The sequence below is a fragment of the Callospermophilus lateralis genome, chromosome 2, assembly GCF_048772815.1.
Source record: "Callospermophilus lateralis isolate mCalLat2 chromosome 2, mCalLat2.hap1, whole genome shotgun sequence".
In the NCBI taxonomy this organism is placed as follows: Eukaryota; Metazoa; Chordata; class Mammalia; order Rodentia; family Sciuridae; genus Callospermophilus; species Callospermophilus lateralis.
In genome coordinates, this window is record NC_135306.1 from 199,591,406 (window position 1) to 199,603,719 (window position 12,314).

The 12,314-nt window shown below is 41.5% G+C and overlaps 2 protein-coding genes across 7 annotated transcripts in view; one reads left to right on the forward strand and one right to left on the reverse strand.

The window, feature by feature from the left end:
* Positions 1–7,297, forward strand: part of Stx3 (syntaxin 3) — a 42,496-nt gene extending 35,199 nt beyond the window's left edge. For 3 of the 6 annotated variants that reach the window (XM_076847290.2, XM_076847295.2, XM_076847294.2), the window contains exon 10: positions 444–7,296. In XM_076847290.2, the coding sequence (XP_076703405.1) occupies positions 444–524 (81 nt within the window). In that variant the 3' untranslated portion in view covers positions 525–7,296. Of the gene's footprint in view, positions 1–443 lie in introns of all 6 variants that reach the window. The other 3 variants (XM_076847293.2, XM_076847292.2, XM_076847296.2) reach the window with 3 other exon arrangements.
* A 139-nt stretch (positions 7,298–7,436) lies between these two features.
* On the reverse strand, positions 7,437–11,663 carry Mrpl16 (mitochondrial ribosomal protein L16). The gene is made up of 4 exons (XM_076844650.2): positions 11,462–11,663; positions 11,087–11,152; positions 9,352–9,500; positions 7,437–8,187 (listed from the first exon to the last, which is right to left on the reverse strand). The coding sequence occupies exons 1-4, from the start codon at positions 11,514–11,516 to the stop codon at positions 7,702–7,704; spliced, it is 756 nt and encodes a 251-aa protein (XP_076700765.1). The 5' UTR covers positions 11,517–11,663; the 3' UTR covers positions 7,437–7,701.
* Positions 11,664–12,314: the final 651 nt, after the last annotated feature.

Below are 12,314 nucleotides of genomic sequence, written 5' to 3' on the forward strand. Positions count from 1 at the left end.
AGGGATGCTTAGTCACTTTATGTCTTGGATAACTGCTACTTGGAGACCCCATGGTGGTGTCTCTTACTACATTTGTCCACATTTACAAGACTGTAGTGTGAACTGAGAGCTAATACAAGCTCCATATTTCCATCTGCTGGCATTGTTAGTCTAGAAGTAATTTAAGAACTGTGAAATATCCTAACTGATATCTTTATATAGAGTTGTAAGCTGCTGCTGCTTCTTTCTTCTTTTTTAAAAGGAAAAAGAAGATTTATTGCTTTGCTAGCAAAGGAGAAACACAGGGGACTCCTGTCCCAAAGGCTGTGTTACTGAGATGTAAGCTGATTATTTGGATTGATAAGATAGATGCTTTCTATCAGAGATGAGAGGGGTTGGGTTTTAGACGAATTGCTTTTTTTCCTTGTAATAATGATTTGTTTTTGTTTTATTCCCTTCTCCAGAAATTGATAATTATCATTGTGATAGTAGTTGTGTTGCTGGGCATTTTAGCATTGATTATTGGACTTTCCGTTGGGCTGTAATGAGTGGCCTGCGGGGCTGCTGCACTGAAATGTAAGTAAAGGGGTGGTTCTCAGGGACTCTGAACTGGCTTCCCATGAGGAAACTGGCCTGGGACTTCACATTCCTCTTCCTTCCTCTAATGACTGTCCTTGGGCATAATGAATTTTCTAAAACTTTTGGTAGCCTGTGGATACTTTCATCTCCTTAAAATTCTCTTCTCAGATCTGGCTGCATTAGATGGGTCAGGTCTCCTTTTGTTCCTGTTCTTTAAACTGTCCCTGTCTTCTGTTTTCTCTGAGTGTCTCCTGGCATACTTGAGCATCCCATTGACATGCAGGTGGATGTGAGGGAGTCTGTGTCTTGGATCTGGGGTCTGTCTTCTGAATTCCTACTGAATTCCTACACAGCTCTTGGGCTTTGCTTTCTATATCCTCATCACTGTGAATGAAGCTTTGTATTGGGGTTTGGATCCTGTAGTTTTGTTTTGTGGCTGACTGATTTGATCTTGAATGAGGTTATAGCTAACATTTCCCAAGTACTGAGTTGTGGCAAACAATATACTACACAACTTGTCCGTGAATCATTGAATCTGTAGGATACTCTCATGGGATAGGTAGTGCTAATGTGCACATTTTAGAGAAATTGAGTCTTAAAGAGAAGTAAAGTTGAACAGCACTAAGTTCACACAGCTAATAGTGGACCTAGGGAGTTCTTTATTCTTTACTACATTTTACTTTGTCTTTGTAAAATAAGGTAGCTATTTATCATTGTCTACAAAGTCTAGAGAATTTTTCAGAGTGACTTTAAAATCAGTGCTATTAATTTTCTTAAAAGTATGTTTCTAAAAGATAGGGCTGATCATTAAGTAGCAGTTAGCATGACAGAATGATCTAGTTATGAAGACTCTGACTTTTAAGATTTTTTTCTGAATAAAATGTAGCATGTGTAGTTTTTTTAAAAGCCTATAAAGTATAGAGAAATGAAAATAGCTTTAACGTTATTGCTAGTAACCCTGTGGCATGTTCACACACATACTCAGTTTTATACAGTTCAAACTATATTATCTATTATTTGTGCCCAGTGACAAAATCATAAGGATCGTCCCCCACACAAATCTCTTTGTAAATCTAATCTTCAACATGAGATTGTGGATATGCTTTCAAATAGTTAACACTTTCTCCACTTTGGAGTTTGATATTTTTGTTATAACGCAGTGTGACTAACCTTATGTAATATTTCCCCCTTTTTATTTCTTTCTCATTGTAAATTCACAGAAGTTGAGTTTCTGAGGTAATAGAGAGAAACATTTTTCAGACTTGAAAATGTCCTTATTGAGACTCAGAGCTGCCCCTTTGTGTTTTTGTACTTAGTTCCAGTGTATTTCTTCATTTCTCTTTTTTTCTTGTGACGAGCAGGTCTGAAAGTCAGATTATTAATCATATCACTAAACAAGTACCTCTTCTTGAGAGAGAAACAGTAGCTAGGTGACCAGCTTCTCAGAGGCACTTAATTATTGGTGTTTTTTTTTCCTTTTTTCTGACATTTGCCATGTAGTCCTTGATAGCTTTTTGACTGTAAAGATATTGAGTTTTATCCTGAATCTTAACTATCTCATTGGAAAAGATTTTTTTTAAAAAAGGTGTGATAACTATCTTCCCATATCCTTGGTTGATAGATGCCTTCCAAATTCAGGTGCCCGTTGCAAATTCATGCCCATTTCCAGGAGTCCTGAATGTAAATGAATCATTTTTGAGGTGACTCCTCAAGGATAAGAGAATAATACATTGTTTCTAGTTGACTAATCCCTTCTATAAGATGCTAATTTGCTGAAAAGTTGCTCCTCATGGTTCATTCCATATTCCCTAACAAAGTCAACACTTACATTACCTCGTCTCTGAATAGGAGGGAGTGAAGGCAAGCTGGGACTATGCTCCCTGGACATACATCAGCTATAGCTCTAAGATACTATCAATGTCCCCAGTTTAGATGGGGAAACTCTTTGAAGCTCAGTGAAGTTAAGAAATTGGCCAAGCTTATGTAGATTATAAGGTGGAGCAGTCGTAATATGACATTCGAACTTTCCCATATTCTTTTCATTTTTGTCCTTCTGCTTTCTAAAGGGCATAGAGATTTGAGTACCAGAAGGCTCTGGAACCTAGTATTCAAGAAGGGAGCCAGAGAACTGATGTTTTTAGCCAGCAGTGATTGCCCCCACCCAAGTCTTCCCAATGTTGTGACAGCCTGTCTCTCTCACACAGACTTATACAAGGCCCACAGAATTTGCTTTCTGTTGCTCCCTTAGTTGGGATCTTTGTTCTTTTGCAGTGGAATATTTAATCCCAGGCCCTATCTGGGTTTGTTGGTTGGCTTTCTTTTTTTGTATTTTTTATATTCTTTTGCAGTTGCTTCTGATCATTGCACCTTCCAGGGTTGTGAGTGGTTTCTCCTGTTGCTCCTCCTCCTCACGTGGTACACTGATCAGCTCCTCTCCCCGCCTCTCTTAGAACCTGATTTCACTCCAGCCTGGTGGGACCACCTTTATCTTCAGATGGGAATGGAGTCTGAATGGCCTTCCTGAGAGCAAAGGGAACCCGTTCCTTTGTTTCCTTGTAACCATCCTTGGACCTGACTCAGCAATCAATCTAGCCCTGGAGGAATCTAACCTACCTGATGCAACCCCCAAGTTCTCCTCAAAACCAACTCCTGCCCCAGCAACTGAAGTACCTTTCCTCCTGGACCATATGAACTGACCCAGCTTTTTCCCTCCTGTGGTGTGTTAAATTATGCCTTGCACCTTGGAAATCCCATGTGAGACTATCCCAAGGTGCTGCATCTTCTACCTCATGGAGTATTCTCCCAGAAATTACAGTGTATTTTTCTAGGGGAGTATCTTTAACAAAGCAGATGGATTCTTCTAAATTTGGCAACAATAGGGTTTTGATGGGGGACTTCTGCATGGCAGGATGCCAGTCCTATGGGTTCTGAAAACATGAGTGACTGGTAGATGCCATTTTGGTCCAAAAAGTTGACTTGCTTGAAATTCAACTTCAAATTAAGATCAACCTGGGGGCCAATTTGGTCTTTCTTTAGGTTGTGTTCTCATGTTTACTCAAAGAGGGACCAGGATGATAGTCATCTGAGGTTGCCATTTTCAAAGGCTGAGGATTTCGAATATTTTTTCCCTATGAATTTTGGAAACTGGCTTTTCACCTTTGGAGTGACACTTTGTGAAGCTGTTGCCCTGAGGCCAAAATTAACCAGGGATTTAAAATTGGGCTGGGGACAAGGTGCTAGAGTCTCAGACTCTGAAAAGGTTTCATGAGGCTGAGTGTTCAGTCACTCATGTGTTCAGGTGTATTTTTAAAAATGTGTATGTGAGATGCATGTACATATATGTGTCTGTTTCTCAGGAAATAGGAAACTAGAAAAGAAAGATACTATGACCTCAAAAATTAAAAAAAATTTTTGAGCTAGACTAAAAATTAGATAAGTTGCATTTGTTTACCTGCAAATGAATCATTGTAGAATTATGATCATCTTATGTCATCAACAAAGTTGTTTTCTAGAAGAGAACTGGGAGAATCAAATGAGATATTCAGACTAAGGACTGAGTTGATTTCTGGTTTCTGTGCAGCAGGTAGAGGTGTAATGGTTTGACACCTTTCCCTGTCTGCTGCCTCCACTAGGCTTTCCTTGAGAACATCCCACAACAATCCACATGACCTATGGGAGGTCCTGTCTTGGATGGAGTTAGTTGGGAGAGACCCGAGACTACCTGCTACTGGGTGAATGAGCTTGACAGGTTCTTTGTTTTCCCCAATTCTTGTCACAGAGGAAGCAACAGTCAGGAAATTTTCGTGTAGTGACTGCTAAGCTGTAGGTAGCCCCTTAGATCCCTGTCAGTCTCCCTGATTTTGGGTACTAGCTGTATTTCAGCTTTAACAGTAATGCTTTCTAAGGCAGAGAAAGCACCCTGATCCAGGCACTGCCTATTAGCTTCCTGTGCAAAGGCTCCTCACTTCTCACTACCCAGCACTCAAACAGAGCCACAGGGATGCCCTTTTCCCCATGGCTATGATGTTAGAAGATAGGCTGTAATCTCAGGCCTTTACTGTCATCTGAGACTGAGGCCTGGGACTTTAAGTTTGGAATGCAACACATGAAGGGTTTTTGTATTTTTTTAAAATGTAAATTTGATTATTTTATTGCTAATTTAAAAATAAATGACTTTCTAATGATTGCAAAACAGTTCTGTCTCTTATCTCCCTGCAAACACTTGGTGATCTGGTGCCACCATGTGGTGGTTTTTGTTCAGGTTTTAGGACTCTGATGGTTTAGAAAGTTCAATTTTTTGAAAGTAGCTTCACTCCCAAAGAATGCGGTGTAACTGCACTTGAGTTTCAGAGTTGAGGTACTTCCCACAAAAGAATTTGTTCACTCGTTCAGAGCACCTTGCTATTTTTCTGTGAACACTCCGGGTTCCAGAAGCCAGATCCATCACTCTTCCCTTCTGCTGCTCCTTTTCCCTTTGTACCCTCCTCCATGTTCAGAGGCACCTGTCTTCCTTTAGTCAGAACTGTCTCCTTCACAGTGATGTCATTGCTCATGTGCTTTTTCTTTCCTTGTCTGGATGAGCAGAAGAAGATCATGATCATGATCTGCTGTGTTATCCTTGTGATCATCTTGGCTTCCACCATTGGGAGCATATTTTCCTGAAAAAGGTGAGCTGTCATCGGGGAGGAGGGTCAGGTCTGCTTTCACTAAACACTCTTGTGTTCGGGAGCATTCACTGTTTGTTGCCAGTTTCCCTAATCTGTGTGTGATGAGGTGCTAGAATAGGTAAACTAAGGAAAAGGACTTTTCAGATAAAAATGAGTGGAGCTGGTAGCAGTCAGTGGGAGAGCAAGGAAGAAAGGAGGTAGAAATCTGTCCCATAACTGCACCTGGGAGCAGAATGCTTTGTACAGGTCAAATTGTTGATTCCTGCTGTAAAAATTGAGCCTTGGTGTCTGGGAATGGCAGAATGAGAAAGAATTAGCTCTTGCATTAGGTGGACCCTGAACTGGGGTTAGGATAAGTTAGTGTAACCTTGTGAATACTATCTTACCCCTACTGAAGAGGGAGTTATTTGAAAATAAAATACCATGCTCTACAATCTATGATTTTTCCCCTCCATTTTTCTGTTATTTCCTTCTGCCCTCACAGATGGATCTTCGTGGCATTTCCAATCCTTCTCCCACCTTTGTGGGGTCATCACTTCTCCACTGCAGACTCCTCATCAGCTATACCTCTTTTCCATTAGGCAACTTATTATGACACAAGGCATCAATCAACTACTTATTACGTTATGCAAAGGGAGAATGTATGCAAATATGGAAATGGGAGGGGGAAGGAATGAAGGAACAGAGGGCACAGCAATATATAGTTGGTTAGGCAAATGGTTTAAAGGAAGGGCCTGCAGGGTACATCAATAGGCATAATGGGTACCTGCTTAGGAGATGACGATCGGAGCCCACACCAACAGGATGGCTGTGGAGGGGCAGTTCCTGTAGCACACTCAGTTCAACAGAGTCTTCTGTGAACTGCTGTGAACTAAGATCAGCACACCTGTTACTTCTGCTTTTAAGGCTCTTCTAGGTCTCACCCTTGACCAACTATATATCTTCTTCCTTCTTCAGGGTCCCACAGTAGTCTTCAAATTGGGAGGTACCAGGCCTTGTCTTGCTCACTACTCTGTCCCCAGTGCTTAGCACAGTGCCTGCCACTCACAGGTGCTCAAATATCTGCTGACTCAGCGATCTATTATTAAGTTGTGATTCCACTCACGGATGAGTGCTTGGGATTGACTCTTTAAAGGCATCAATGGGAACCTTTTAAAAGTTTTTTTACTATTTTTTTTATTGTCAGAAGCTGTGAAAGCTGACAGCCACTGGGCTGATCCACTTAACAGCCCCCTCCCCCCGTTTTTGTTTTTGTGGGTGGTGATGGTGGAGTCCTATTAGTAGCCTCTTTCTGTCCACACAAACAGGTGAAGTGTGAGGTAAGAAAGGAGGAGTAAGAGGTCGCTTGCTTTACTTCTTCGTGGTATGTATTGCAGGCTGAAACTGTTGGTTGGAATGCACCCCGCACAGAAGTGGTCTGGAGGCTTTGTCCAACTCAAGGTTGTTCTGTTCCCCTTTAAAAACTATGTATATGTGAGTTCCAATATGAATGATTTACTGATTACACTGCAAAAGGATCACTAAAAATACATTAAAAATTCATAGTACATGACTTGTTGAGGACCACCCAATTGTGCAGATGTGTACTTCTGAAAGTCGGTGATAAATTCTTATTTTCTTTTCTGGAAATGTAATTTTAAGAAAATGGGATAAAAATGACATTTTATCAGTGTGCTTTCTATTAATTTTCAAAAGCAAATGGTTTAACATTTCTTGTAATTTGTGTTTCCTTTAGTTTGAATAGGGGCTATAACTGGCTAGCTCTGAAATATAGATTAATCTTGTTATAAACAGGGTGCTGGAACCATGGGAATTTGAATCACATGGGGTCCCCATTCATCCAGCAGTGGTAATTTGTGTGCCAGATGGCATAAGGCACTGTGCTAATCCTGCAGAGACACAAAGAGCCTAACACTCCCCTCCTTGGAGACCTCCAGACTAGGAGGCACCATGTAATTTCAACTTTTACGTTCCTTTGCTAAAAGCTATGTTCCTTGTCATATTGTCCAACATCCCCTCTTTCCAGATTCAAAGAAGATGGGTAGATGGCACCAATAAATATCTCTTGAATCCATTAACCTATTAAGTGTCCTTATTTTCTTTGTTACTACTCCAAAAACATTTGTATCTCTAACTAGTAAATGTCATGGAAAAAGGCAAGGGCGGACATTTTAAGTCAGACTTTCATGAGTGATGAAATGCGAACATCTGTTTCATTCCTGAAGACATTTATTTCACAATCCATAAGAACCAAGAACTTTGTTTTTAATAATCATTCTTAATTTCTTAAGGGATTAAAGGTGACCAATGAGAAGTTATACCCTCAGGTTACACTCTAATTTAAAAAAACAGATAACACACTGCTTCTTAGATATAACCTAAGACATACCCGGAGTCTTTAATGGTCAGGCTGTAGAGAAGTAAAGTGCAGATCCCCCTCTCAGCAGCTCACGTGCATGCATTCCTTGTGCTCTCACTACACCCGTTCGGGCATGTAGAATTTGCCCCAGTATCGTCCCTTCTGGGTCAAGTCATATGGGCTCAGTACTTTCCGTATCCCAAGCATGTTGGCAGTGGCTATACGCTCAAAGGTCCAGGGGTTTTGGTTGTTACGTTCTCTTTCTTCTTGATCTTTCCGCATCTTCTCTAGGGTCTCACGACTCACAGACTTTGCTGGGAAGGGCAACTTGTGGGCAGCCTGGTTCAGGAAATGCTGTACCTCTCTGAATTCACATCGCCCACCCATCTCAACTATGAGGCGGCCAGCCTTCACGGGTGTCACATAATGATCAATGGCACCTTTGCCTCCCCCCATGCGCTGTCCAATTCCTTTGCGGGTAATGGGCTTGAAAGGGGCTGGTACTCGCCATATGGCAAACATATTCTTGGGGTCCATAGAGCGGTTGATTGTCAGGCGCATCATTTCAAAATGGCCCCAATGGAGATAACCACCTCCCAATGCCTAAAAGTAAATGAGAGAATTAGAAACACACGGGAACTTAGATGTCTTTAGTGGGTTTTTATTATGTCTCCCTTTTTTAGAAACCATGCCTCAAAGATACATATGAAAATGTAAGTTCTTACTAAGAAGTACCATGGAGGAAAAGCCTAGCATATGGTAATAAAAGAGTATGGTAGACCCATTCCGGTGGTGAGCCAGGGTAGGCCTCTGAAGAAGGGACATTTAAAGCTGAGGACAAAATAATAAAAACTAGTTAAGGCAAGAGAATGAGTTCCAGGTAGAGGAACAGTTTATGTAAAGACCTGACAAAGTAAAGAGCTTGCTGAATGGGAGTAAAAGCCAGGGTGGCTGGAGAAGTGGGCATGAGGTTCTAAGAGGTCAGCAGGGGCTATTCATGCAGGCTGATGAACTTTGAAATGTCTCCCTGCTGGATGAAACATAAAGCCCAGTGCACCTGTTCGTATAGCTATTCAATTAGTTTTATGGAAGTTACTCAACAAATAAAGGAACAGCTGCCTCATAGCTGAAGTTGTGGATAGTTTTATTTTTACTAAGAGTCTGAAGAGATCTCATGGTCTGGCTGGGCAAATTAGTCTCTCTTCTGCTTTTATATTATGGTAGTTCCCCCAACTCCTTCATAGTTTCTCTTTCTGTGGTTTCAGGTATCCACAGTCAACCACAGTCTGAAAATATTAAATAAAAAAATATGAAGTAAACAGTTCCTGAGTTTTTAAATTGCATGTTGTTTTGAGCAGCAAGATATCCTTTTCCATTCCATTCCACCTGGACATGAATTATCTTTTGTCCAGTATGTAACTGTGCTATTTAGGCCATCTATTAGTCACTCAGTAGCCCTCTAGGTTATTAGATGCACTGTCATGGTATCACAATGCTTGTACAAAGGGTTCAGCACCATCCATAGCCTCAAGCATCCAGTGGGATACGAGGAATGTATCCTTCATAGATAAGGGATTTTCATTCTACATTTAAAAAGATATAGGTATACAGGGTACCTAGTAGCCTCTATACATCTGTTTAAAGGGCAGCTAGTATGTGGCATCCCTGTGAGGCACTTCTAATACAGACTGGAGGAAAAGACTAGAATTGAAGACTTTGAAAATTTTTTTGTTTGTTTGTTTTTAATCTGTAGCTTCCTTCACTCACCAAAATTGCAAAATTGCCTTCTGTGAACTCAGTAGCTTCAGTTGAAGGTCCCCGTATGTCACTCAAATTTTTAGGTTCTCTTCTTACTTTTGGCACAAGTGGTACCCTTTCAACAAATTTAAGCTTGGACTTTTCAGGGATGGAAATATCTAAAAGGAACACAGACAACCAAGAGTAAGTAAAGCTACATATCTCTAGAAAGAGTTATAACAGTAAATGGCAACTCTTAAGGAGTTACCTTTGGATAATAATTCCAAAGAAATATTACATTCTTCTTGTGAATGCATTTAGTAAAACTGCATTCTTCACGCTATTGATAATGGTTAACACAATTGCTTCTAAGTCTTTGAAAATAGCAAAGTTTTAACCTTGAAGCTAATGTGCATTTTTTAACCCCACTCAGGGGTTAACACCTATTAAAGGAACTGTTTGGAAATCATTATTTCTCTTAATCTTCACAACACTTTTATAGCCTTGGTATTTTTTTTTTTTTTAACATTTAACACACATAAAGGTCAGTTAACTATCTGAAAGTGAATGCATGAGACAAATACATCACTATCACCCAGGTCAATAAACATAATTTAAGGTAGAAAGTGTTTTTAATCTCTAATTTATAGATGAAGAACCTTAGGCCTGGAGATGTTTTGTAATTTGGTCTAGACTATCCAATTAAAACAGCAAAGCCAGACAATATGATTCTTTTTTAAAAAATAGTTTACTGCATCTCTGGATGTTAATGGGATAAAAACATATTTTATTGCATATAAAAATAACTAAGTTCTTCATCTCTGCCACGTTTTTGTTGGAAAACTTACAACTTAGGAATCTTATCAATCAATGTACTGTCTTTGACATATGTAGAGGCTGTTATGCTGAGACCTGCACAATTCCTAATCTGTGCCCCAGTGTACTGGGTGAGGTTGGGTGGGCACAACCTCAGACCAGACACTTGACTTCTTTATCCTCTTTCCTTGGCAATTTGAGGGGTAGGGAATCAAACATCTTGTCATTTATGTAAAAAAAATCTCGGTAGTAAAACAAGTATGTCTCTATGATGGAATCATAAAACAAAGGAGACCTCAAAGAATGATATTTGATATAATTATCAGTGGAATTATAAAATTATTACTATTCCAGGTTATAAAAGCTGCCTCCCAGCTTTCTCATGCAGCTAGAAATGAATTTGGTAATGCTTTTGACTGCAAGTCAGTATGTACTTCCCAGAACATAAAGTGGTTTAACAATTACACGTTGAAGACCTTCAGATAGCCACATGCCTTTAATTGTTCTGAGATTTTGCAGTATATTAAAAAAGAATGGCAAAGTAGTTTACAAAACTGAGGCTTATTGTAAACTTTTATATTTAATACATTAGCACTTTATATAATATTGTTAAATGATTGCATACATGCAATCACCTTTGGAGAGAACATCAAAAGTCCAAATTTGAGGCCAATTAGTTTTGGCTGATTGGACCATGGGCCACATACCAAGAATAGGCTATAGGGGAACCATCCACTGGCTTTTTGCTCCATTAAGAGCAGGGAACTTTTACGGCCCCTCATTATTTACCTCTGGTGTTTAGAACACCGACAAGATAGTATGCCTTCAACGCATTATTTACTGAATGAGTGAATGGGGACAGATGGCACAAGGACACCCAATGTCTTCTACTTTCTACTGGGTTCCATCAGAGAAAAGACCAAGAGGAAAGTGATAGACAAACTCTCACCTTCAAAGGATGGCACCGGAAGCAGAGTCTTTAGGCCAGCACTGGCGGGCAGGGCTGCCCTAGGATCTACAAAGACAAATGAAGTTGAACGAGGCGACAAAGGCTGGGCCAAAGGTACTTTTAACAGCGTCTAGAGGGTTCCATTAAATGGGCGCTCAGGCTTCCCTGAAGAAGTCAGCCGGGAGCCACCCCGCCACACGGCTGTGCCCCTTTGGTACGGAACCCTAGAGCGGAGGTGGCGGCGGGAAAGGGCAGCCCCCAACCAGCTGCAGCTAGCACCGTTTTTTGGATTTGGAAGAGGCAACATTGGAGGGCGCGGGGGGGGGGGCCGGAGAAGGGGGAAGTCTTCTTTAGGGACCCAAAGGGACTTCTGACCTGACACGGACACCCGCAGGAGCGGCGCACTGGCGCGAGACAGCAGCCTCCACATGGTCGCGGGCAGCCAGGTTCCCTCCGCTACTACCACAGTTTCGTTCTCCCGGGTCCGGAGCGGCGCCTTAGCGCGAAGTTAAAATGCTCAGGATACTGCTTAGCCCTGCCGGAAGTTGTGTTCACGCAGGTCCACTCCGCACAGAGTCCCGCCGGAAGGGAAGAAACCCGAGCCCGGAAGCTTCGTTCCGGCGCTGCTGTCTGCGGGTCAATACGAGTCCCGTCCAGCCACTTGCGCGCGTTTTCTTGGTTTTGTGGCGGCTTCTACCCAATCCCGCGTCTTTTCCGAAGGCGGAAGGGCTCTGAGTGTTCTCCTTTGAGTAACTCACCGTTAATCCTGGGGTTCGCTTAGCAGTCAGCTCCTTACTGCGTTAGCCCCTTCTCGAGGGGAACCCTGGGGAACCACCTTAGGAAGATAGCAGGTCTTTGGTCTTGCAGTGGTCAGACGAGGACATCCTGTTGTATTAGTCCTCCCAACAATTCCCCGAGACGAGTAAGTCATCCTTGCTTTGCCCATTCCATCCCTAGAGTCAAAGGATTTGCCTTTCTCGGGGTCTCACCACAGAAAAACAGCAGAGTCAGGATCTGTGAGCCCAGCGATCCCAGGGAAAGGACAGTAGCTTCAGTTAGTCAAGTTACGGTGAATAACGTGTCACCCTTCTGGGAGAGTGTTGGGTCAATTATTTTTACGAGCCCGAAGCTTTCTAATAATTGGAATGAGAGAAGATCCTTATCCAAGCTCCTAGGACACAAATGGGATTAGCAAATGGAGACTGATGTCGTTGTGCTTAAATCAATA